This window comes from Oryctolagus cuniculus, chromosome 10 (assembly GCF_051225735.1).
Source record: "Oryctolagus cuniculus isolate XC-2025 breed Fujian yellow rabbit chromosome 10, ASM5122573v1, whole genome shotgun sequence".
NCBI classification, from domain to species: domain Eukaryota; kingdom Metazoa; phylum Chordata; class Mammalia; order Lagomorpha; family Leporidae; genus Oryctolagus; species Oryctolagus cuniculus.
The window spans coordinates 113,230,531-113,257,855 of record NC_142876.1 but is presented as its reverse complement, the minus strand read 5'-3'; the positions used below and the strand labels follow the sequence as shown (position 1 = coordinate 113,257,855).

Here is a 27,325-nt window from a genome sequence, read left to right as displayed (position 1 = left end):
TGAACCAAGAGGAGCTCCAGAAGGGAGCTGGCGCCAGCAGCACCAACAGGAAGCAAAAAATACCTGTTGAGGGGGAAGGGGAAAGAAGAAAGAGGGAGCCTTTCGCAGCCAAACTTGGAGAACAAAGTGAAGACAACTGAACTGTGAGAAGAACTAGACTGCTGCTAAGGGGGAGAAGTCTGGCAGTGAGGCTAGAGAAGGAAGTTGAGGCCAGAGGGAACTATTCTGAAGAAGCGCACCCAGTGAGAAATATCAAAGGCACCGACTTAGGGAACTGAGGCTCAAAATAACAGTAAATCTCCAAGTTGGCCTGTCTGGAAACAGCTGCTGCAGAAATGTCCAAAGAAGTCAATAAAATATCTGTAAAGTGATGTGAAGACTGGCAAGTAGAAAAATGAGGCAACGGGCCGGCGCCGTGGTGTAGCAGGTAAAGCCACTGCCTGCGGTGCCAGCATCCTATATGGGCGCCAGTTGGAGTCCTGGCTGCTCCTCTTCCAATCCAGCTCTCTGCTATGGCCTGGGAGGGCAGTAGAAGATTGCTCAAGTCCCTGGGCCCCTGTACCAGTGTGGGAGATCCAGCAGAGGCTCCTGGCTCCTTGCTTCAAATCGGCACAGCTCTGGCCATTGCAGCCAACCAGCAGATGTAAGATAATCTCTCTCTCTGTTTCTCTCTCTCTCTCTCTCTCTCCTCTCTCTCCTCTCACTGCCTCTCCTTCTATCTCTGTGTAACTCTTTCAAATAAATAAATCAATCTTAAAAAATAAGACATAAAAAGCCAAAATGGGTGTGGACTCAGGAAAGGGATGCATCCAATCCCAAATCAAAGCTGCTATGGCAAAGAAGAGGAGCTCGTACAGATGGTGAGGCAACCATCAACTCAACCACAATTCTCCACATACTCGTGCTTTTCACCTTTTTGGCAGAATCATTCAGAGGTTTTCACCGCCAACCCATGTCAGTTATCAATTTTTATAGGCCTATAATCAAACTTCTATTTATCCAACAAGTTGCTGCGGCTACTGCCTGTTCCACCACAGCCCCACCATTCCTGTCCACGACCACTGTTTCTCCCATCCTGTGCAGCCACCTTGTCTGTCCAATCAGCTTTTGAGCACAGAAGAAAAGCTTCATTTATCAACCTGTTGAGATTATACCACAACAGTGAGCTGGGGGACCAACCCGAGCAGGATCTTCCTCTCTGGACCCTCTTCCTGAAGCTTCACATCTCACCCCAAGGAAAACTGCTCCTGAAAGAACAGGGAGGGGCTGGCACTGCAATGTGGCGGGTGTGACCCTGGCACCCCATGTGGGCGCTGGTTCATGTCCTGGCTGTTCCACTTCCAATCCAGCTCCCTTTTAATGGCCTAGGAAAAGCAATGGGAAATGGCCCAAGTGTTTAGGCACCTGTCACCTATGCAGGAAACTTAGATAAAGCTCCTGGCTTCATCCTGGCCCAGCACTGGCTGTCGCAGTCTTCTGGGAAGTGAACCAGTGGATGGAATATCTCTCAGTCTCTCTGTCTTTCCCTCTGTGTAACTCTCTCAAAATACATACATAAACCTTTAAAAAAAAATAGGGAAATTTTCAACCAAAATCTTGGCTCTTTTTTCTGAGACTTCTTCTCGTTATTTTGCTTGGTAGAGTCAAAAATCAAAATGGAATAAGTGTGGATAACAGCTAATTGCAGATCTCTTCCTTCTGTACATACTAGCTTTGCTTGCTAAAAGCTAAGGGTGTATCTTATGAAACTATGTGGGCCCAAATTCCAGAAACTGAGAAAAGGCACAACCTGTGTTCTGCCTAAGCTGACAGAAATGCACCCTGCACTGTTATCACACTACCATATCTTGGGTTTATTACTATTCCTGGTTTTGTTGCTGATAACTGTTATCTTACAACCATATTCTGGGTTTGTTATTGTTCACTACATACCAGGGGTTAGAAACTGAGAGCCCTAGTGGAGAGAATACTATAAAAAGCTGTGTAACTCACGGTTAGGGGCCACACTCTGGTAAAGAGTGTCAGTCCCAATCAGTTGCCTTGCCTCTCATTTTCAATAAAATTTGTGTGTGACTGTCACTGGTTTTTGTAATATTCTATTTTAGATGACAAGTAGATGCAACAGTTTTTTCATCCCATGGACAATGTGATTTTCTTATTCCTTTTAAAATTCCCATTACTTTCTTATTCTTATCTTTCCTATCAGTGTGAGTATACATAAGTGTATTTTATAATAATAAAAAAGCCAACAGGTTTCTAAAATAATCACCACTAAAGAAAGATTATTTTGGGTACACATTTTTAAAATAACATTTACATTAATTCATCAATTAAGAAATAAGCTCATACCTACAGTGCTCAAAACTTGGATGCTAGTTCCATTCTCCAACTAAAGGAACCAGGGCTCCTTGGAGAAGTGGCTGATGCCAGGCTGAGGCAGGGAAAACATGAGTGTGCAGTACCAGAAAATGAGGGAAACATTTTTTAAAAGGATGATGCAAGTCAAGAAGCCATATAGGCACAGGCACCAACCTAAAGCACTCCTCCAAACAGCCAAAGCTAGAATAATGTAAGCACCAAAATAAAGAAGAATAGTAATGCACTGTAGGCCAAAGACTAAAATACACATGCACCCACACACTATGATGGGATTGATAAGTAAATAAAGGCCAAGGGCCAACACCCCCTCGCCACGTATTCCAATGAATAACTGCACTCACTGCCACAGGCAAGATCCACCAAAGGATGCTAACTAGCGGGTGAAAGTTTAGGAGAAACAATATTTGTATGCAAAGCACCTACTGATCTGCCCCCAACTACTGACACAAAGGGAAAGTTACTTTCTTACATGGTGAAACCTGACAGACACCACAGGATAGGGTTTATGGTGTTAGCAACAGACAGACTGAGACATTCTAAAAATACAAATACAAAACACTTCAAAAGCGCCAAGGTTATGAAAACAAGGAAAGAACTAAAGAACTGTCGCAGACCCAAGGAGACCAAGGAAACACTAAATGTACTAAAGAATTCTAGGCTGGATCCTGGAACAAAAGCAACCATTAGCGTAAAACACTGATGATTTTTCAGTAAAGCCAACAGTTAAATGAACAGCATTGTGTCAGTGTAATGTTATCTTAGGTTTTGTTTTCATTTTATTAGAAAAAGAGAGACATGAACTCCCCAAATGTCCCCAACAACCAATTATTCAAAATAAGCTTTTTTGCAAATTAAGACGTTTGAGTCATTTTCATTTTGTATAAAAATGACAATCAGCCATTTCTAAAAGTTGAGAACATTAAAAACTGTCCATTCTTATCTCCCAACCTGGATTCGCCGCTTCACTAGTTTCAGTCACTTACTGAGCACCTACAATGCCCTGCACACTAAAGTCACGGAAGTGAACAAGGACAAAAAGCATGTCCTTGAGCGACTGATGCTATGCAACAAAACACACACACACCCCACAAAAAAGGGAGCTGTTCGAGGTCACCAACACAGGCTGGCACAGGAAGGCAGGCCCAGGAGACCTCTTTCAGACTGCGGCCACCACAACTCTCAGGCAACTCTGATGTCCTGGAATACTTGTGGACTAGAACTTCCCAGACACCACCAACCAAGAACACTCCTATGTGTCCTGCTTTGTTAGCTTCCTCGTCAAATGCATTTTGATGTTTGTCCTCAAAACATTCCTATCTTCAGCTTGCGCTAAGAAGGCATTTTTTTAAGCAACATCTGCCTGCTTTTCTTTAGCATTAAGGTAACAAGAGCAGCGGAATTCTTCAGTTCCCGCACGTGCACACGGATGCACGTGTCTCAGACTGCTTAATCAAACTACTGCTCACACCACCTGCTGACACTTCTGTGCAAGAAGGCCCTGATAACGAGCACTCCCTTGGGCCCACCTTTGACAGAGAGTGGCCATTCTCCCCTCTCTCCCGCCCCTATCAGTCAGAGCACACAAGGGCTGTGGGAAGCGGCGGAAACTCCCTACAAAAACCGCATTTTGTACCCTGTGCCCTCATTCCGAAAGCCGGCCACTCTCCCCTACAACAGTTTTGCAAATGTTTTCCTGCACAAAAGTCACCTGTTGGGGAGCTTCAAATAGATGCAGATCACAGGGCGTACATTGCAAACACTACGTCTTCACTAGGCTTAAAAAAATAATAAAAAATAACGCCATAACGTCAGCACCCGTTTTAACCAGAATATGAACAAAGGCCTTCCGCCAAGTCCGGAACGCAATTTTTACAAGGCAGTAGTATGATTACTGAACATCAGCGCATCGCGTATTCTCTCAACGGTTAAAATGTCACGTATTGTCTGACGGTGCGTCTATTTTATCGCAGTGTTGTTTCAACACGATGGTATGAACCAAATTTCGTCAAGAGCAAGCAGCACGACCCCGCGTCCCCATTCAAAACGTGTGCACACATGTGAACGCGTGTGTAATTATGCACACATTCTCCTCCACGTCCAGAAGCCTGGAGACTCACAATTCCGGACTGGGACTACTTTTACTTTCTCCCTTTTACCTCTGCTGTCGCACCATCTCCGATGAATGCGCTTCACGGGCCTTAACCGGGATAAAAGACACAGACCCCAGACTCCACGCCCCGACGCCCAGGTGCTCAGGAGACCCCTCCTCAGGAAGCCTCACCGCGGTGGGGGCGGGATTCGCGGCCCGACCGCAGCCTCCAAGCCAGGCTTGCCCGCGCCACCGCCCCGAGCAGGGCCGAGTGTCCCCGCCGCTCCCCCGGAGCCCCGAGCCCGCGGAGGAGCCCCCGCCACGCCCACGCCCCTCCGGGTAGCTCACCGACTGGAGCCGCCGCCCCACACTCGGGCCTCGCGCCGGCCGCGCCGCGCCTCCTCCGGTGGCGGAGAGCGCGCATGCGCGTCACCGCCCTGGTCCCCCCACCACCCCTTCCGCTCCGGCGGCCTCTCTAGGAAACCGGGAGGGCCGACGTCTCCGCTTCTCCCCGGCCCCAGGGCGGCGCTGGGCTGCCCATTGCCTCCCGCCGCTGGCCACCTGGCGCACTCGCTCGGATGCCGGATGCCCGGGACCTGAGGCAACGCGGCCTAGTAAAGTTCCCGCCGTGAAGCTAGCACTGTTTATCTTTTAGAACAGGATGCCTTCGGTGAGAAGTTACTCCTGAGGCTAGCTGGCCAGAATCAGCTGGATCCAAGATGACCGCCTCAGTGACCTCCAGCAGCCCACAAACTTTATAATTTCATGGTAAATGACACACTTGATGGCGGCCATGACAGGAAATACCAGAAATATCCAAATTCCGAGAAATCCCCGCCTACCCCAAGAAAATGCTTGACTATTCTTCCCATAATTAGCATGTCTCACACCCCTCCGGGCTCTTTCTGCCCTGTGCTTTTTTTTTTTTTTTTTTTTTAAGATTTATTCATTATTTATTTGAAAGAGTTACAGAGAGAGAGAAAGGTCTTATATTCGCTGGTTCAGTTCCCAGACGGCCGCAACAGCCTGGAGCTGAGCGGATCCAAAGCCAGGAGCCAGGGGCTTCTTCAGGGTCTCCCACGCAGGTGCAGGGGCCCAAGGACTTGGGCCATCTTCTACTGCTTTCCCAGCCTATAGCAGAGAGCTGGATCAAAGTGGAGCAGCCGGGACTCAAACTGGTGTCCATATGGGACGCCGGCACTGCAGGAGGCAGCTATACCCGCCACAGCACAGGCCCCAATCTGCCCTGTATAAAAACTCCTCAACCCTCAGCGACTTGAGAAGTTGATCTGAGAATGAGGCTCCTGTTAGGGAACACAGGACCTCCTCAACTCAAAATAATGCGTACATTCAACTAAGGTGTTTTTGAGACTTCTTCTACAGGAGCTGTTCACAGGTGGGTATTCTGGAGACTTCCACAGGACAGAAGGACCGGCTTCACCTGCATCCCGACCCTGAGAGCATCCTCCGTGGCTGCTGCCTGCAACAACAGGAGCTCGTGCTGTCGTTGAAACCCCAGAATACACAAATACAACCTCCATGCCCTCTCGAGACTATGGCTTCTTGAGGCACAGTCCTTCCTCGGTGAAGTAAAACTCTACCTTGGTTGTCTCTCATACCGCGGTGTGCCAACACCTGTGGACGTGGAGGTCCTGCTTCTCCATTCTTTGGCCCTTCAATACATTCATGATGTTGATGCTAAAATTTCAGTTCCTCCATTTGCTTTGCCACACACACACTTCGCATGGCCTGTTGCCCCACCTCCCTCCTCTTGGTGTCCGCAGGGCTGCCCTGGAGGCCTTTCTCCACCGAGAGAACAAAGTTACTCAAAACCAGAGATGAACAGAGGAGCAGCTGACTCATTCTGTCCAGGAGGAACTGTTACGGAAGCTGCTCTTTCCTCCTCCCGGGGTTACCCTTCAAGAAGGAAACCAGACCCTACTGGGAAGCTACTTGCTAGACTCCTGCCTGTCCAGGACACCACATTCCCAAGACCACCATCCATACAGGGATTTGTTCATCCCAAGCCCAGCAGGACAGAAACGTTACAGAATGGCCTCCACCTGTTTTCTCCCATTGGTGACTCCTAACTGCTCACTGATGGGTGAACAATGTATTGAACAGCACGTGGAATCCTGCAGTAGGTTGGAGGTTGGACAGGCTGTCTGAAAAACAGCAGAGCATCAAGATACTGCCCAACCTGGTAGCAGAAAGTATCCTCTACTGTCAGTGCAAGAGAACCTTGAGGGTGCACAGCCAATGCCCTAAGATCATCTCCTGCAAGCAGTTGTGCCCAGTGACCAGAGAACCCTGGTAGACCTCTGGTCTGAGCTTCCTGGAGGCAGACTGCAGCACATCGGCCAGCTGATCTCTCAGATGCATGCTGATGATGTCCATCTGTGCCCTGGGCTTTGCTCCACTTGTTACAGCATCCAAGCTCATCTGCCCACTATGCAGGTGCACACACACACACACACACAGCCACTAATTCAATGGCAGTGTGCTGAAAAAGAAATTCAGTTTATGCAGTGTGCTGGCAAACCAAGAGGGCTGACCAGTGTTATAAAGAAACCATCTTGGGGCCGGAGTTGCAGCACAGCAAATAAAGCCGCCACCCAAGACACCAGCATCCCATGTGGGTGACATTTCCTGTGTCAGCTGTTCCACTTCTGATCCAGCTCCCTGCTAGTGGACTGGGAAAAGTGCAGCAGAAGACTGCCACCCACATGGGAGCTCCTTACTTCGCCTGGCCCAACCTTGGCTGTTGCAGCCATCTGAGGAGTGAGCCAGCAGATGAAACATCTCTCTCCCTCTCCTTCACTCCCTCTCTCTTCTAACTTTCAAATAAATAATATTTTTTTAAAAAATCTTGTGAATGCCTTTTAACAGGCAATTTTTAAGTATAAGTGGCAGGAAGAGTTGGGGGAGGGGGTTGCAGGGTCAAGAAATAATAAAGATGCAGACACCTGAGTACCAGCAAGTACTCTTTGTCCTTGGGTAGTTGACTGAAGATGTGAGTCTGGTTAAGCTGCTCCTATAAATCCTTAACAAGTCACTATTTCAGTGCATATCTTCTTATATCCTCAGGGGAGGCAAGCCTTGGGTAAGGACCTATTTGCAGAAACCTCAAGTTGCAAGCAGAATTCCTCTAGTGACAACGTGTCTACGTGCAGGGCTGAGCAGAACTGGTCTGACCCAAAGGTTGAGGAAGTAAGGGGGAAAATATAATAGGAAAGTAGAGATGCCAAGATTTTTTCACCATGCTTCACATTCCTCTTCAATGTTCCAGTCACCAATGATGGAAACAAATGGACTCTGAACACCAGAAAGATGGTGATGAGATGGAAGAGAAACAGATGGCACAAATCGGGTAAGAGAGATCAGAGTGATTTAAAAAAGGTGGACAGAGGCCGGCGCCGTGGCTCAATAGGCTAATCCTCCACCTTGCGGCGCCGGCACACCGGGTTCTAGTCCCGGTCGGGGCACCGGATTCTGTCCCGGTTGCCCCTCTTCCAGGCCAGCTCTCTGCTATGGCCAGGGAGTGCAGTGGAGGATGGCCCAGGTGCTTGGGCCCTGCACCCCATGGGAGACCAGGAAAAGCACCTGGATCCTGGCTCCTGCCATCGGATCAGCGCGGTGCGCCGGCTGCAGCGGCGGCCATTGGAGGGTGAACCAACGGCAAAGGAAGACCTTTCTCTCTCTGTCTCTCTCTCTCACTGTCCACTCTGCCTGTCAAAAATAAAAAAATAAATAAATAAAATAAAATTTAAAAAAAAAAAAAAAAAGGTGGACAGATCGCTTCTCGGCCTTTTGGCTAAGATCAAGTGTAGTATCTGTTCTTATCAGTTTAAAAAAGGTGGACAGAGTTAAGGAACTGCAACCTGAGGTGGTAGAGAATCCTAAGTGTCAATATTCAGAAGGTTATTATCACCGCTAGGATCAGGCCACCTGATAGAAACTGTGGCCTTCAGGTGAGCCAGCCCATGGGCCAGCATAAAAGATGCTGGTGCAATAAGCAACTGAAGCTCACTCTTTGTGGTCAAGCATTCTGTTTCCATTAAGACCCAACAGTAGGCTACAAGTTGGCATGCAAAGACAGTGTAACTGGTGACCATTCAGAGTAATTTATATGGTCCAATCCTGAGGGGCCTAGATAAGTCTCTTGTTACCACAGGCTCCCAATTTATGTGGGTAGGAGTCAGTGAGACCTGTAATTCCCTGACCCAAGGGCTCCTTTGGCCCTGATAGCAGCCTCATGCTAATGCATATTGTATGCCTCTAGTCTGCTATTGCTGGGGCCCCTTCTCAGAAGTGGCTGCCCTGCAGGTAACTTTTAACCAATGGAGGCAATAACCAGATGTGGTACATGTTGACTACAATAGCCAAACATACCTACAAGCTATTAAATTTCTTTCTTGTAGATGGGTGCAAGTCCAGAATCTTATCATGACTGACAGCCTAGCCTACATGTGTCAGAATGTCTTTGACCTTACATAGTAACTGATTAATTTGTTTCTTAGGCTGGCAAGGAGAATGTCATCAATACAGGGGATGACAAGTACTTTTGGAGGTAACTGGGCAAGCTGCAGATCAGGGGAATTGAAGTACTGCTATGGACTGAACTGTGTTTCCCAAAATTCATACACTGAAGTCCTTAGCTCCAATAGAAAGTACCTGGAGTCCTGCAGCCAGGGATGAGGAAGCCTGTGAACATGTACTGTTCAACAGAAAGAAAGAACCACCCTCCTCTTTGCTATTCAGAGACCAGCAAGGACACTGTTTCAACAGGCCAGAAGGCCTTCAACAGGGAAGGACCTCTGCCTGACAGATGTACAGGGTCAGGACCACCAGCCTAAGGATCATGCAGGAGACAGCATCAAACCAAAAAGGATTACTCTTGAGTCTTAAGATCTTATGGAATTTGCCTTGTTAAGTTTGCAGCTTGGATAGGACCCATCCTCCCTTAATTCCTTCTAATGTCTCCCTTTAGAATTGGAATGTCTCACCACTGTATTCTGGAGGCACACTTCTTGGTTTCACAGGTTCGAGCTGGAGAGGAATTCAGAGTCAGGGTTAAGATGTATAGTTTCACCTCTGTACGGCTTAGAAATTTAAGTGTGACTTTGAACTTTAGTCAATACTAGAATGAATTAAGACTTTTGGGTTTGTTGCGATGTAATGAATGTATTTTGCACTCAAGGACATGTTGGGGTGTGAGCCAAAGTGGAAGGTTAGGGAATGAATGCTTACTTTGAAATCCTAATCCTAAATGTAATGGTACTGGGAGGGGGTTTTGACAGAGCCCTTGGGAGGTAATTAGGGTTAGCTTGGGACAGGGACACTCACAATTGGATTAACACCCTTAAAAGAAGTGAAGGGGCACCAGTGCTCTTATTCTCTCCAAGACATAAGGACACAGCAAGATGGTAAACATCTATAAACCAGGAAGAGAACTCTCACCATCACTCGGCCATGCTTTCAAGCTTAGAGGACTATGAATAAGTAACCCAGTCCATAGAATTTCATCACAGCAGCTCAAGCTGACTACCACAGTTGCTAAAGATATGTCCCTACCACCCCTCCACCCATGACCAAAAAGAATGAGGTCGTTATTTTTAGAAAGCCTTCAATGAATAAAGAACTCTCGCAAGTAGTAAAAGATGAAACAAAATTTTTAAAAATCTTCCAAATTCATTTTTCAAAGCTACCAAAACATTACCAAAATGAATCTAGTTCTGTACTTAACAACAAAATCACCAGGAGTATATTTTATTCAAGAAGTATAGACATTTCAATTATTAGCAAAGTTGTTAACAAATTCTATTACAAAAAAGTACAGAGCTCATAAAATTACCACAAATTCTGAAGACTTGATGGTACTAAGCAATCATTCCTAATTAAAAAAAACTCTAATTGCCATAGTGTGTACTGTGTTCTAAGTACAGTTTTTAAGTACCTTATAAATATTCAACTTGAGTTTTCACAACCCTGAGATAGCTCATAGAACTGAGACCCAAAGAAGCTAAGTGATTTGCTCAGTCATAAACTTAGCAAAGTGGTAGATACAGGATTTGACTACAAATTGTGTGCTCATAACCACTATAATAAACTGCTTCTTCTAAAAACAGGAATAGGAATAAAAGGAAACTTCCTAAATACAATGGCCTATTTATCAGAATCCAATAATGAACACCATATGAAACTGCAAAACACTAAAAACATTCCCCTACAGGGAATAAGACATGGAATGCAGGTAATCCACTATTAAACAAACACTGTTTGATGTTTTGGCAAATGTAAACAAAAGTGGCATAAGACTGGCAATGGAGATTAAACAAATCATTATATAAACAGACCCAGAAGAGCCAGGATATGAAATAAACTATTAAAATGATATATATTTATCAAGGTCACTGGCTCTACATATAATTTCTTTAAAAGTAATTTTATGAATTTTGTTTATAATAACAATTACCAACAGGAACTGAGATACAGCTTTCAAATGCAGCCATTTTTTTACTTCCTCAGAGTGTCTGGCTTTCTCAGAATGCCAGGGCATTCATTTTTACCAAGTACCTACCCCAGACTGGTAGCCATTTGGATAATGCTGGTTCCCACACTCCAGAATCTTATAGTAGAAGAAGATGAGCAGATAAGTACCAAAAGGTAAAACAGAGCATCCAACAGGCAGTGTGATGCTAACAAAAACCTGACCAGAAATATCTAAGTCAAGGAGCTGGGCTGCATCCACATGCTGATATAGAGTTGGACTCTTCCTGGTATCTGGTAGCTCCCAAAGTAAAAAGAGTTAAAAAGAAAAAAAGTCTATCTGAATATTTTTAAGATAGGCTCATTTTTATATATTTGAAAGGCAAAGCAAGAGAAAAAGAGATCTTCCATCTACTGGTTCACTCCCCAAATGTCTGCAAAACCCAGGGGTGGGCCAGGGCAAAGCCAGTACCAATATCCTATGATGAGATGCCACTTCTTTCAAAGTTTCTAGTCCAGTAAATATGGGAGAATAAAGTTTAAGAAATCATTTAAGGATGAGTGATCAAACTATTATTTATATATCAAAAGAAAATGATACCTTCACCAAACTCAAGAGACTGCAAGTTGGTATAATAGTATCCTCATTAAGAGCAATTAAAAAGGCAACTTAACAGATGCATACAAAAGCACCAGCTAATTTGAAGAACTGAAGTCCAATCAATAGAGGTTGAAGAAGAATCAACATCTGAAAAAAGAAAGTCTTTCAGAAATTAGACAGATTTTGAACTTGAAAGGAAAACAGATTACTCATAGAGGTTTTCTAAGTAGGGAATATAAGAAATGAGAAGCTAATAGATTACCATTAAATTTAAAAAGTAGATGTGGAGGGTCCTAGGTAAGAAGAAGTGATAAGTTTAACATGACATAAAATTTGCCCTACAGGCAGACGCCACGGCTCACTAGGCTAATCCTCCGCCTTGCGGCACTGGAACACCGGGTTCTAGTCCCAGTTGGGGCGCCGGATTCTGTCCTGGTTGCCCCTCTTTCAGGCCAGCTCTCTGCTGTGGTCCGGGAGTGCAGTGGAGAATGGCCCAAGTACTTGGGCCCTGCACCCCATGGGAGACCAGGATAAGTACCTGGCTCCTGCCATTGGATCAGCGTGGTGCACCGGCCGCAGCGCGCTGGCCACAGTGGCCATTGGAGGGTGAACCAACGGCATAAAGGAAGACCTTTCTCTCTGTCTCTCTCTCTCACTGTCCACTCTGCCTGTCAAAAAAAAAAAATTTGCCCTACAGAGGGTCTTGTGAAATGACTTATGTACACAGAGCGATGCAATTGAATAAAGCTATGATCAATGCACTTTAGAAATACTCAATCTAGAACAGCAGATTAAGCCTGCCCTGGAGAAGCCTGAATCCCATATCAGAACGCCTGGGGTTGATCCACCTCCAACTCTGATTCTGCTTCCTGCTAATGAGTCCGGCTGACAGCACATGATGGCCCCAGCACTAGGGTCCTCGCCACTCACATAGGAGACTTCAATGGAGTTCTAGGCTCCGGGCTTTGACCTGGTTCAGCCCTAAATCTTGTAGGCATTTGGAAAGTGAAACAGAGATAGAAGCTCACTCGCTCACTCCCTCTCTCTTCTGTTCCCTTTCTGTCATTCTGCTTTCAAAAAAAAAAAAAAAAAGCTTGTTTAAAAACAGAAACATAATCGGATTATGGAATGAATGCTAATAAATGAGATGTTAAAATAACGAAAAAATACAAGGAGTAAATAAAATGTGTAGTCCTTACTTTCCCAATAACAGGGAAGAACTGTACTAACGTTGGTGCTGCAAAAGAAAGAATTAAGAGAATGATCCACTTTGATTGGTGGTTCCAAGAGAAACAGTGTGAGCATCTTTCTCAAAAAGAAAGATTAACTCAATATTTTTGCTCCCTCTCTCAAAGAACTAGGCTTTAGAAAACTACCGAGCCAGACCTGAGAGTTTCTCTCCAGTGTGAGTTCGCTGGTGATAATTAAAGGTGGAACGCTGACTGAAGGCTTTCCCACACTCAATACATTCATAGGGTTTCTCTCCAGTGTGAACTCTCTGGTGTACAATAAGCTGTGAGTTGTCACTAAATGCTTTCCCACAATCATTGCACTTATAAGGCTTTTCCCCGGTATGAGTTCTCTGATGTACAATAAGGCTGGAGCTATAACTGAAGACCTTCCCACACTCCTTACATTCATAGGGCTTCTCACCAGTGTGAATTCTCTGGTGTATGATGAGGTGAGAGTTCTGATTGAAGGATTTTCCACACTCCCTGCATTTATAGGGCTTTTCACCTGAGTGAAGTCTCTGGTGCCGAATAAGGCATTTACTCAGACTGAATGCCTTCCCACACTTGCCACATTCAAAAGGTTTTTCTCCAGTATGCATTCGCTCATGGTCAACAAGCTGAGAGATCTGACTGAAGGCTTTGCCACATTCACTACATGTGTATGGTCGATCCCCAGCATGGAGGCTCTGGTGACGAATGAGACATTTGCTCCAACTGAAGGCCTTGCCACACTCATTACACTGATAAGGCTTCTCCCCGGTGTGGATTCTTTGATGGTCAGTAAGATTTCTGCTGGAACAAAAAGCCTTCCCACACTCATTACACTTGTAAGGTTTCTTACCAGTGTGAAGGACTTGGTGTCGCACAAGATTTTTACCACGACCAAAAGCTGCTCCACACTCCTTGCATTCATAAGGTTTCTCTCCGGTATGGGTCCTCTGATGATCCAAGAGTTTGGAACTCTGATTAAAGGCTTTTGCACATTCACTACATTTATAAGGTTTCTCCCCATTGTGGAGTCTCTGGTGTTGAATGAGATGGGAGCTGTGCCGATAGGTCTTCCCGCACTCCTGGCATTCATAGGGTTTTTCCCCTGTGTGGGTTCTGAGGTGAACAATGAGCTGAGAGCTCTGCCTGAAGGTCTTCCCACACTCACTACACGCATAGGGTTTCTCTCCCGAGTGGATTCTCTGGTGGCCAATGAGGTGGGAACGCCAACTAAAGAATTTGCCACATTCATTACACTGGTAGAACTTCTGTCCCTTCAGGCCTCCTTGATGTTCAACCAAACTGGAGGACAGATTCCCACGTTCCTCTGCTTCCTTATAATCCTCACATGTATCTTCTGTGGATTTTTCCTTATCTTTGTGTCTTATTTTGAAGAAGTCACTTCGCAGTCTGCTCCCTTCTTCACTTGAAGGCTGCCCTTCTAGCGTCTCTAAAGTATCTCCACAGACAGCTCCAGGTTCTGGTCCCCCAGGAACTACCCCAAACAGTCCCCCTGACATCCTATCAGATGACTCCAATCCTTTAGATAGGTCCTGCTCTGGAGTCAGTTCTGAACTCTCTTCCACGTTCCTACCTGCTGCCAAAAAAAGAAGAAAACAACTTTTACTCATTTCTTGTGCTGTTGAGGGATCAGAAAGAATCACGAAGATCCCATGGACCTGAAGAAAAGTCACAAAAGCTTCCAGAAGGGTAAGGAATAAAATGAGACACTGAGATCAAAGGAGGAAACAGGAAGTAGCTTAATGGTTAATTCAGGGACAGAAAAATATGGGAAGATGGTCATTGAAGGAAGGTGAAAAAAATGACAGGACAGAGTTTGAGTCAGCAGAGCAAAGTGACAATGACAATTGGAAAGCAGCAGCACAGACTGTAAAGCATGAGGAATCTTAGAGAAGTCACTGGGATGTTGAATTTCCTTAACAAACTGAGTATTTCTAAGTTCCCTTCCAACCAAGGTATTATATGGTTCCACACTTCTGAGATAAAATGCTGCAAGAGACAAGTCTGGCAAATATCTCAAACACAAGAAAGAGCACAAAGATAGGAGTGAGCTGTTAAGAAATCTACGTAATGACAAAAAAAAAAAAAAAGAAAAGAAAAGTGCACAGAAAGGAGAGGTCTATATGACAGGATAGTGACAAGATTTGGAGAATCTGTAGGTTCTGAAATCCTGGGGAACAATGTTGAAGGGGACAGCAGAGCTCTAAAAGTGGGGATGCCACTGGTTCCAAGAATACCACTCTGGTGGGAGCCAGTTCTATATTCATATAAAAAATTAAGAAGCACATCAATAATCTGAAATATGAATTAAAATTTGTGGGATCTTGGTTCCCTAGGATAAAAAGTAAATTGAAAAGTTGAAGATTTCCCTTGAATCTGAATATTTTAATGCAAAATCTGAGAAAGGAAATAGCAATCATGGCCATAGCTTCATAGCAATACGCTGGCTCCTTTCAATCATGTCTTAACCAGCACCACAGGTATCATAGCATTACCATATGGGAAGTCAAAGTTGTCTGAATCAATGACTGCTATGCCCACTCTGCCAAACTGTCTGTTCTACTAAACATGTCATTCACAGGACCTCCCCTGCCCTAGCCTTTGCAAAGAAATTTTAGACAACCACATTTTGTGTCATGTGACCCTGAGCATCCCATGATGACAGATGATTAGGCCAGAGCCAGGTGCTAGACCCAAGTGTAGCTTATCCAAGCGTTAATGATTAGCCTCTGCCATGGCCTGAGCCAAAGATTGTCAAAACACAGATGATATTTAATGGCTCTACCAATCAGAATCCTTCCCTGAGTAAATTTTTAAATGGAAAGCAGGACACATATAAGACAAGCCAGAGAAGAAATTGAAATGACTCATGGAGCCAACTTAAGACATTGGCCAACAACAAGTATGAGGGAACGGAAAATAGAATTAAGCAGGATTTATGATGATTCCTTCACAAAGGATTTAGAGTGAGGACATGAGGACAGTAAGAAGAGACAGAAAGAAAACAGAGAGCACACTGGAATGCTGGTATAAACATTCGTTTGCTTTTGGGCTGAGAATCCTGGGTTGCTTTGGGTTAGGGCCTAGTTTTCATGTGACTCCATTTCCCACAATCTTGTCTAACTGATCTGTTAGTTTGGGGTTCCCATTCCTTTAAGTCAACAATACACAGCTCCTTACCATGTTACCCCAACTTGAGTGATCCTTTATTCCTTAAAACTAAAAATCTCCTTAAAAAAACCACCATAGATCAGTCAATTATGAAGAATGTTAAACTGAGTGATGGATGCAGAAGTTTACTCTACTACTTCACTTATGCTTGGAAATCCTCGTAATAAAAATTTTAAAAGAATGAGAATACAGCAAAGAAAATGCACCCAACACAGGCTCTAAGCGACTGGGGGAGAGAATCATTACCCAGAGCGGCCATACTGTGGTGGTTTTCTGGCATCATGTTCTGGTGCAGGGCTCTGGCCGAGGGCTGGACCTTTCCACTTCTTCTGAGCAGAGTCCACAGACAGGTCCTCAGACACTGTAGTCTTCCTGGAATAACAAACTTCTATGGCTCGGGAACATCCCCAGTCTAAGGGCAGAGGCATCAGAGATACAAAGGAAACAAGGTTCAGGCTCTTGGTGAGCTAGGATGATCCATCCCATAGGACAAGTCCAGGGCAGCACAGAGTCCACTAACTAGAAGTAGGAACCCAGCTCCAGGGAAAGCAGTTAGGTAGGAAAGCCACAGGCACCATTCCAGAGGAGCAGAGCCCTGGGGGTGAGCTCCAGCTTGGACCACATACACCAGAACTCCAGAAAACAGAGCCATGCTCATCTGAGGCCTGACCATCCAAGGCACAGTGGCCACCTCTGTATCCTAAGTTTCCCGCTTGGAGAAGGCAGGAACTGCAGAAGCCAGTTGAGATGAGGAGGGGAAGAAAGCTGTGAGCAGGACGAGTCCTGCCTTACCACCATAAGACCTATATTCCCATTGAGTTTAGTCAAGAGATCCCAGGCAGTTCCATAAAACTGTTATCCTACTTCCAAAAGTTATGAACCCAACGATGCTGTGAATTTTCCCTGGAGGGCTCAGTAGAAGGTCTTTCTCCCAGCACTCATTCTCTTCAGACGGAAACTACACTTCTGACCACATTCTCTCCACCACGGCTTCCCTAGAACCTAGCACAAGCCTGTTTTCCACCTCACACCTCCGTCTTTCTTCCTGCTCCTGTCCTCTCACTGTGGACACCCTCGGAATTCCAGTCCTACTGTTTTCTTCTTTTTTCTGTTACCAGTCTCACTGACTTCACCACTGCTCTCACAGTCCTCACTTCTCCCCCAGGCTCCACTGCCTATGTACACTGCTTACTGGACATTTCACTTGGGTGTCTCACAACACCTTAAGTTTGGTGTCTAAAATGCATGTTTTTCTGGGGCTGGTGTTGTGTCACAGTAGGTGAAGCCCTCGCCTGGGATGCCTGTGTCCCATATCGGATTGCCTGGTTCAAATCCTAGCCACTCCGGGCTTCTAGCCAGTTTTCTGTTAATGTGCTTGGGAGACAGCAGATAATGGCCCAAGTACTGGGGTTCCTGCCATCCAGGGGAGACCTGGATGGAGTTCCTGACTCCTGACTTCAATGTGGACTAGCTCTGGCTGTTGCAGGCATTTAAGAAGTGAAGCAGCAGATGGAATCAAAGTTTCTCTCTCTGCTTTTCAAATACATAAATTATCCTTTGAAAAACAAAATGCATGTTCTTCCCACCTTCCTTTCCTCATCTGCTAAATATTGTCAATTAATCCAGATGCTTGTCAAACATTCTGGTTCCTCTTTTTTCTTCAAACTCATGCCCAATGGATTTTTGATAGTTTATCTACAGATACAATACAATCTCTAACAGAGTACAAGAATGCTTCTTTTTAGAAAATGAAAGCTGATCTTAAAATTCATATGAAACTCAAGAGATCCATATAGCAAATAATGTTAAGAGTAAGCTGAAGGGCCAGCGCTGTGGCATAGCAGGTAAAGCCACCCACTGCCTGTAGTGCCGGCATCCCATATGGGCACTGGTACAAGTTCCAGCTGCTCCACTTCTGATCCAGCTCTCTGCTATGGCCTGGGAAAGCAGCAGAAGATGGCCCAACTCCTTGGGCCCCTGCACCCATGTGGGAGACCCGGAAGAAGTTCCTGGCTCCTGGCTTTGTATCAACTCAGCTCTGGCCATTGCAGTCATTTGGGGAGTGAACCAGCAGAATGGAAGACGTCTCTCTCTCTCTCTCTCTAGCTCTACCTCTCTCTCTCTGTAACTCCGTCTTTCAAATAAATAAGTCTTTTTTAAAAACTTATTAAACTGGGCCGGCGCCGTGGCTCACTAGGCTAATCCTCCGCCTGCGGCGCCAGCACACCGGGTTCTGTCCCAGTTGCCCCTCTTCCAGGCCAGCTCTCTGCTGTGGCCAGGGAGTGCAGTGAAGGATGGCCCAAGTGCTTGGGCCCTGCACCCCCCCCCCATGGGAGACCAGGAGAAGTACCTGGCTCCTGCCATCGGATCAGTGTGGTGCGCTGGCCGCAGCATGCTGGCCGCGGCGGCCATTGGAGAGTGAACCAACGGCAAAGGAAGACCTTTCTCTCTGTCTCTCTCACTGTCCACTCTGCCTGTCAAAAAAAAAAAAAACTTATTAAACTGGCCGGCGCTGTGGCTCACTTGGTTAATCCTCTGCCTGCAGCACCAGCATCCCATATGGGCACCAGGTTCTAGTCCCGATTGCTCCTCTTCCAGTCTAGCTCTCTACTATGGCCCAGGAAGGCAGTGAAGGATGGCCCAAGTGCTTGGGCCCCTGCACCCACATGGGAGACTGGGAGAAAACACCTGGCTCCTGGCTTCAGATCAGCGTAGTTCCAGCCATAGTAGCCGTTTGGGGGGGTGAACCAACAGAAGGAAGACCTTTCTCTCTGTCTCTCTCTCTCTCACTGTCTATAACTCTACCTGTCAAATAAAAAAACTTATTAAAATTGTATTTTAATTTCATTTTTATGTGAAATTTCTGATGTAGCCTCTCATAGATAAAAAGAATTAAAATTCATAAATAAACCCATACATCTATGGTCATTTTTTTAATAAGGGTGCCAGTAACACTCAAAGTGGAAAAATCATATTTTCAAATAGTTCTGAAACAACTGGGAATTTACTTGCAAAAGCATAAAGTTGGAGTCCTATTGCACACACACCATATAAAAAAGTAACTCAATACCAATCAAGGATCTACATGTAAAACTAAAACTACAAAACTCTTATAAGAAAGTATAGATCTCTGTGACAATGAATTTGGCAAGAATCCTTGCCAAATGCAAATGAACAGTACATGATAACAAGAAACAGGTAACTTAGATCTGATCAAATGGAAAAATCATTTTGTTTCAATAGATAAATGAAGAAATCGAAAAGATAGCCCATTGATTGGGAAAAAAATACACAAATGATCTAATAAAATCTTACATCTGGAATATATAAATAACTCTTACAACTCAGTAAGAAAAAAAAATCCAATTTAAAAATGGGCAAAGGGTCTGAATAAACATTTCTCCAAAGAAAATACAAAATGACCAAAAAATCACAAAGGACTGGCTAACAACTTCAGTTATCAGGAAACACAGATCAACAAAACAAGAAGATACAACTTCACACTCACTAGGTTGGTTAGAATAAAAAGTCAGATAATAACACGCATTGGGAGGTCGTGGAGGTATTAGAATCTCATAGACTTCTGGTGGAAATATAGTTGATACAGACACTTAGGAAAATATTCTGGCAGTTCTCCAAAACATAGTTAAGTTATACACACAGTTACTATTTGATCTGGCAATCCTATTCCTAGGTATAAATCCAAGACAAACTAAAATAGCTGTTCAAAGAAAAAGCTGGTAGTAGAAATGTTCATAGCAGAATCCATTCCCAACAGTCATAAGGAGGAAACAAACCAAGTGTTCATCTGGGTTTTCCCATTTACTGGCATAAGGCTATTCACTGGACTGGCATTCTCTTAAAGAACAGTCTACAGGGGCCGGCACGGTGGCTCACTTGGTTAATCTTCCACCTGCAGTGCTGGCATGCCATATGGGCCACGGGGTTCTATCCTGGTTGCTCCTCTTCCAGTCCAGCTCTCTGTTGTGGCCCAGGAAGGCAGTGGAGGACGGCCCAAGTGCTTGGGCCCTGCACCCGCATGGGAGACCAGGAGAAGCACCTGGCTCCTGCCTTCGGCCATTTGGGGAGTAAACCAACAGAAGAAAGACCTTTCTCTCTGTCTCTCTCTCTCTCTCACTGTCTGTAACTCTACCTATCAAATTAAAAAAAAAGTCTATAGCAACTATAATTATAGCTCCTTTGTGGGCACACTTAGCAATCTTATGGAAACATCTCTAAGCTGAGATTAAAAACAGCCAAAAGAAATCTACAATAAATGTGATACTAAATGATAAAAACAATAAAAGCCTCAACACTAAAATTGGCAAGAATCACACAATGTACTTCTGGCCCATGTAATTAGACAAGAAAAATGAAAAATACAGAAAACTGTTCGGAAATAAAGGATACACCACCTAACATTGCTCATAAATGATACTAGTGTTTATCCTTAAACAATTAAAATTTAAAAAAAAAAAGAATCAACTGAACAGCGGTTAGAACTAGCACGACCATATCTATTAAGGAGGCTGACTGAATAATCCACGATTTTGCAGATCAGAAAATCGAAGTGATTAGTGCCACAGAATCCTAATTTTTAAGTACTGGGGATGTTACATTTTAATCTATTGTACGGTAAATGTTCTGTGTATGTCATCGGGCTTGCTTCTGAAAGCGCACCAGCACGATCCCATTTCACAATCACACTGAGTCAACACGCGTGCATGAGGGCGCACACGCATCCGCGAGGCTTCTCCACAGCGAGCAGCCCGGAGGCTAAGATTTGCGAACGGAGGACACGTTTCCCTTCCACTTACCCCTGCATTCTAATGCCCCGGGGGAAGGCGCTTCATCCGCATTCCTGAGGGAAGTCAGGGCTGGCCCCTCACCGCGGCGCAGCGTCCAGCCACGGCCGCCCGCCGCTGTGCGCAAGGCCGAGGGTCTCCGCCACCCCCGGGGCATACGGCTCCCGCGCAGCAGCGGCCCCGGCCCCCTCAGGCCGCCCACAGCCCGGCGCTGCACCCTCGTCCCTCGCGCCCCCCGGCCCCGCGCCCCCTCAGGCCGCCCACAGCCCGGCGCTGCACCCTGGTCCCTCGCGCCCCCGGCCCCGCGCCCCCTCAGGCCGCCCACAGCCCGGCGCTGCACCCTGGTCCCTCGCGCCCCCGGCCCCGGCCCCCTCAGGCCGCCCACAGCCCGGCGCTGCACCCTGGTCCCTCGCGCCCCCGGCCCCGGCCCCCTCAGGCCGCCCACAGCCCGGCGCTGCACCCTCGTCCCTCGCGCCCCCGGCCCCGCGCCCCCTCAGGCCGCCCACAGCCCGGGCTGCACCCTGGTCCCTCGCGCCCCCGGCCCCGCGCCCCCTCCAGATGGTCAGTGTTGCGCCTGCGCGCTGCCGTCCCGGGCCCCCGCGGACTCTCCAGGAAACTGGGAGGGCCAACATCTCCGCTTCTCCCGGATCCCCGTCACCTCCCTCTGAGGGCCACGTAGGCTCCTGGACCTCAGAGCTGCCCTGGAGGACCTCCGCCCACGGGCACGGCAGAGATCCAAAGCTAGGGGTCAAAATGGAAACTGGAACACGGACATTCCTCAGCAAGGCCATAACCGGTCACAAGAAGTAAGGGCTCTCGATCTCCTTGCAATGAAACGTTCCAGGCAGAGGCACATTTTTGCAAGTGTTCAAAGGTTGTCAGGATGCAGGCAACAGCCTTTCCTAAAACCCACACCCACTGACCCACGATGGATGGAGCCACGGCTTCCTGAGGAAAACAAATGCCAAGAAATTATACAATAAACTTCAAGTGGTGACCAGCACAAAGTTGAAGGAGTGATTTGAGAGGGGTTGTTCATAATGCTTGTGACACCATCCTTTCTGAAGCTCCTAGCACCTTGCCTGCCACATATTGGTTTGGGTGGCCCAAGAAAAACAGGGTCAGGAAGTGGAATAACCATAGAGCAGGCAGATCCACACAGAGGGACAGAGGGCCTCCCATAAGGTTTCCGAAATGAACCACGAAGTCTAAAATGGCCACTGACTTCCCCATTCTCCTTCTTCTTCCTCATTTTGCAGTCCAATCCTGTTTGCACAAGCACCATGGCATGGCCAATCAAATACCCTTTTGTGCCTGTGCTTGTGAACACAAGAAAACCAGCCCAGGGGCCGGCGTTGTGGCATAACGGGTTAAGTCACTGCCTGCAATGCCGGCATCCCATATGGGCACTGGTTCAAGCCCCTGCTGCTGCACTTCTGAGCCAGCTCCCTGATAATGCACCTGGGAAAGCAGTGGAGGATGGCGCAGGTCCTTGGGCCTTTGCACCCACATGGGAAACCCAGATGAAGCTCCTGTTTCCTGGCTTCACACTGGCCCATTGCAGCCATTTGGGAAGTGAACCAACAAATGGAAGATCTCTGTATCTCTCCTTCTCTCTCTGTAACTCTTCTTTCAAACAAATGAATCTTTAAAAAAAGAAAACCAGTCCAAAACCCCTTTCAAAGCTGCCTCATACCCTGTGCTCATGTTACCGCCTAAGAGGAATAAGCAAAGAGGATGTTAAACTACTTGTAAAAGACTCAGGGCCCCATTTCCCCAATAGACTCCTGGCTCTGGGGCCGCTCTCTGCACTACTGATCTCCAGTTAGAGAGCTTTGATCCTTCTTCTCACTGGCTCAGTAAACTTCCTTTCACTTTGCACCCTGAACTCAGTTTCTATACTGAAGGAAGTCAAGAACCAGGTAACACTCTCTTGATGCAGCATAACCACTGAAGCCGAACCCATTGGCCTATTCACTACAGCACTCCATACAATCTCTACTGTCCCCTTCCCAGGAGAGGAAGAATGGGAGATGGCATGGCTCCTAGCCAGGATTCCAGATGCTGTGGGATAGGACAGGCCAAAGCGCAAGGTTCCCAGGAAATCTAAAATCCCTGTCCAAAAATGGGCACCACACAGGGAAGCAGGGATGATCCAAAACATCAAGGCCAAGAATAGTCAAACAGGAAAAGATTTCTGTAGAACACCCCTAATACTAGTAGGAGAAATTGCTATAGCATCCTCAAAACTAAGTTCCTTCCCTGACAAGCCAATTGCTGACGTCAGAGAGGTAAAAATGTGGCAATTTGTTGGAAAGCTCAAAGGAAAGAGTTTGGCAGCTATGGCTTAATTCCTAGGGTCCTCCAGGGGTTAGGGGTAAAGATTCTTGTAGATTGAAGTTGGAGTTGAAAGGTGAGTGTTAAGCTCATGTCCAGGTCCCTGGTTGGCCTGCAGTGCTCGTGGCCCTCCTACGATCGGTCAGTGATATCATGTTCTTCGGAAGTTCTGATGATGGCAAAGTGCGCTCCTCTTAGTCAGGTAGGAGTTACTTTCTTGTTCAGCGCCTGGGGTTTCTGGGGAAAAAAGCCCTTAAGACAAGACCCAACATCAAGACATTATTTATAGGGGAGATAAATGAGCTCATGAGTCTTGGGTTTAAGGACCCTGTTGGGCCTGCCATACCACTCCCTCAATTCAATTTAGTAGGAGGATGATTTACAATCATAAAAGCAAGGCAGGGAAACTCTACATTGAGGGAGAAAGACTGGGAGACTAGAACTCGATGGTATCTAGCATCAGCATCAAAGGCACTGTAAAGTGCTCAGTTTCAGCAAGAGGGTCAGAACTCAGAGCAGGATGCTCTCTGGGTATAACATGGAAAGACTTTGTGTGGCAATATGAGAAGGAGAAGTAGACCCAGAGCCATAGGAAGTTTAGTTTGTTCACATGGTTACAGCCATCCTGATCCTTAGCATTTTTAAGTTTCCTTATACCAATTGGTAATTACTGGCTACCCTAAACCCCAGAGGAGTTCTCTTTACTCCAAGCTTCTTGAATCATTCATATGACCCAACAAGTGTCAGAAGAGAAAATGACAGGGCTGGTGCTGTGCTGCAGCAGGTTAAGCTACCACCTGCAACATCCGCACCCTAAGTGGGTGCCAGTTCAAGCTCCAGCTGCTCTACTTCTTATCCAGCTCCCTGCTTATGCACCTGGGAAAACAGAAGAAGATGGCCCAAGTACTTGGGCCCCTGCACCCACATGGGAGACCCAGATGATGTTTCTGGCTCCTATCTTTGGCCTGGCCCAGCCCTGGCCTTTGTGGCCATTTAGGGAATAAGCCAGCAGATGGAAGATCTCATCTCTCTCTGTCTCTGTGACTCTGCCTTTCAAATAAATAAATAAATCTTTTTTCTAAAGAGGTAGAGTTACAGACAGAGAGATGCACAGAAAGAAGTATCTTTCCATCTGCTGGTTCACTCCCCAGATGGCCGCAACAGCCAGAGCTGAGCTGATCCAAAGCCAGGAGCCAGAACTCCATCTGCATCTTTCATGTGGGTGCAGGGGCCTAAGCACTTAGGCCATCTTCCACTGTTTTCTCAGCCATTAGCAGAGAGCTTGATTGGAAGAGGAGAAGCCGGGACTCAAACCAGCACCCATATGGGATTCCGGTGCTGCAGGTGAAGGCTTGGCCCACTACACCACAGCGCCAACCCCATGAATAAACTTTTATAAAAAAGAAGGCAGAGAAGGAGGAGAAAGAGGAGAAGGAGGGGGAGGAGGGGAAGCAGAGGAAGGAGAGGAAGAAGGGGAAACAAGAAAAGAAAGAAAGGGCACCTAATCAAGGTTAGGACATGGATGCCGAGAAGGCTTCCCGGAGAAGGGGCTTCTCAGTTAAGTCTTGAAGGGTAAATAGGAGTTTTTGAGATGAAAGATCTGTCTGCTCTCCTAGCTAGGGTTTGGGCTCCATCATTCCCATTCAAGCACAGTAGCTGAGCTTTCTGTACATGCTGCAGCAAACTCTGACTCTCTTGGGTGTCTAGGGCCCCATTTTCTTTTATGGCATACATGAGTGTTCTGCCTTTTTAAAGGGGAATATCGACACCGATGATGTCACAGTTTGAGCAGTTTTGGGGCCGAGAACTGCAGACCTCACTGTGCTCCTCTCTGTGGTCTTCTTACAACTAAAAGATGCCAAGGGATGCCTTTCTCACAACTGCTCCCCTCCAGGCAGGATCTGACACAAAAAAGGGACAATGGTGACACAGAGCAGCACAACAAGCGGTACAGGTATTTTCTATTATTATTATCAAAGAATATTATCAAATTTGGAGGGCCTTAGCAAAAGTCTGGACATAAGGGATGAAACAAGTATGTGAACATGATGACAGAAAACACCTGTAGGACTTCGTGTGCCAGGCACCACTCTAACCGCATTACAGGATTTATCACATCCAATCTTTACAATGACTCCACAATTTAGGAATTATTTTTATCCTCATTTTACGTATGAGGAAGCTACAGCACAGAGAGGCTAAGTAACTCACCCAGGGTCACCTAGCTCGGATGATATCCAGGATCCTAGTCTAGACCCCTGGGTGAATGATACTGCCTTTTAAAGCTGTTGGTGGGCGGTGGTAGGTGGTGAGTTTCACTTAAGGAATGTAGAATTTGGGTTACCTGTCTGGTTGTTGTTATACCAAAGCTCCTGTGATAGTTTCTAAGGGAGGTCAGGGTGGGGTACAGGATGCCTACAGGCATTCTGGGGTTGTCCTTGGCACCAATGTAGGTGCCCCAAGGTGCTGTTGGGGAGGCATCATGGCGCATGTCTTGCCCAAGCCAGTGATAGATTAAGCCCACAATGCTGGACACAGAAATACCTCTGCTGTCTAGACACACCGCCCAGATGGCCAGGCCCTCACAATGAAAACCAACCAGCTGAGCATGAAGCAGCCCTAAGGAACAAAAATAACTCAGTCTTGGTCTCGGATCCTCATTTCTCATGCAGCAGGCAGCCAGAACTGCAGTATCAGACACGGTCAAGTAAATTTGGACAGCATTTGGCCTGGCCTTAAGAGATTTCCTGCTCAAAAACTCAGCCTTGGAGGCTTTGGTGCCCCAGTGGGCTACACCTAGTCAGAGGCTAGGCCCGGGTAACTGACTTCTTTCTGATATTTCCAAATGCAGAGGAGAAACTGATGTCAGGAGGTTGCCTTAAGGCTCTGTGGACAAAGACTACTCTAAGGTATTCCCTTTCAAGCCTGTGAGAACTGTGCAGCAGGACTTCCGATGTCTCTGTCTCTATGCTGGCCTGTGCAGATACAAGAGGGGAGCATGTCAGGACCAAAGGTAGACCCAAGAGCTGATTCCTGGACGGCTCAAGAGACTGGTTACTTTGCACCCTGTAAAGGACCCACCTGCCGGGCTACAGTGAGATGCATAAAGATACATGGATAACTCCATCAGAAAATGGCTCATCTAAACCTCTGGGCTGCACCCACTGAGGCTGTGCTCACAGTGCCTGCTCAATCACGTTAGCAGCAGGAAGCTGCTCACATCCTACATCCATAGGCAAAGTCACGTGTCTCCCACACACCAGCCCGGACAACTGCATCTTCCCACGTTTTACCTGCTCCTTGGCCTTTCCTTGGACACCAGAACGCGGTGTCTGCGTCTTCGCAGAGATTAACCACAGTTCTGTTGCCGCATAGCACAGTCTCTCCTCCAGACTCGGACTGAGCACCAGACCTGGCACAGCAGAGAGAAGGCTCAGAATATGCCTGACCTTTGGCTAGGCAGTGTCCCTACGTGACCCCATTCATGGGCCCCAGCAGACGGGCTGGGCTCTGCATTTTCCAGTTGGGGCTTACAAGTTAGGTATTTCTCCCAGGTTGCTGGGAGAGGAAGGGGCAGAGCGGGAGGGGGGAAGCGGGGGCGGGGCAGGGGCCCGGAGGCGTCGCGTGAAGCCCCGCCCCGCGCCTGTCGCGGAGGGAGAGGGTCCTGGTGCCCTGGGTCCCGCCCCCGCGCGCCCACCTTTGCGACGAGACTTCCGGGATCCTGCACGGGCCGGAAGTGGGGGGGGTCATGTCGCTTCCGGCGCGGATGTTGTTTTCGTTTCTGCGAGCCTAGGAGGTGTTCGGAGTCGTTTCTGAGGCCGCTTGTGGGCTACAGTGTGGCAGGGGGCGCCTCAGCGAGGGTCGCTAACGCCGGCCCGGAGCTCGCTTGGCCTCGGTCCCCGCGGGCCGCGCAGTCCCCGTGACGCCGTGAGGCCGCCCGGTGTAGACCTCTTTGTCCCATTTCTCTGACCAGCCGTGCCTGGCAAGGAGGCGGGCACAGCGAAGAGCAGGGCAGGTGAGCGGCGCAAGAACCTGGTGTAACACGAAGTGGAGGTGGCTCTTTGCCCAGCCTGGCCTGGGAGACGATAGGCAGAGGGTCAGACCCAGGCCCAGAATGTCGGACGTGAGGTGCGACTTGTAAACGCCGGAATCCACTGGAGTTAGGCTGTTGTGCATTCGAGATGGCAAGGAAGCAGGAGAAGGCAGCGCTTCT

The 27,325-nt window shown here is 47.0% G+C and overlaps 2 protein-coding genes and 1 pseudogene across 7 annotated transcripts in view; 1 reads left to right on the top strand and 2 right to left on the bottom strand.

Annotated features, from left to right (window-relative positions):
- The window catches only part of ZNF445 (zinc finger protein 445), a 55,199-nt gene extending 28,774 nt beyond the window's left edge, over positions 1 to 26,425 (bottom strand). Inside the window, exon 1 of one of the 6 annotated variants that reach the window (XM_089306573.1) lies at positions 26,406 to 26,425. The gene's annotated coding sequence lies outside the window, so the exon portion shown is untranslated. Of the gene's footprint in view, positions 1 to 4,535; positions 5,300 to 26,405 lie in introns of those variants that run through there. The other 5 variants (XM_008260357.5, XM_089306574.1, XM_051852574.3 and 2 more) reach the window with 5 other exon arrangements.
- On the top strand, positions 8,263 to 8,404 carry LOC127492586 (U2 spliceosomal RNA; annotated as a pseudogene).
- On the bottom strand, positions 10,210 to 27,325 carry LOC103349175 (uncharacterized). The gene is given in 5 exon segments (XM_089306576.1): positions 10,210 to 14,375; positions 16,217 to 16,272; positions 16,274 to 16,382; positions 26,406 to 26,524; positions 26,810 to 27,325. Coding segments are annotated over 5 exon segments (1,782 nt in total). The 5' UTR covers positions 26,863 to 27,325; the 3' UTR covers positions 10,210 to 12,930.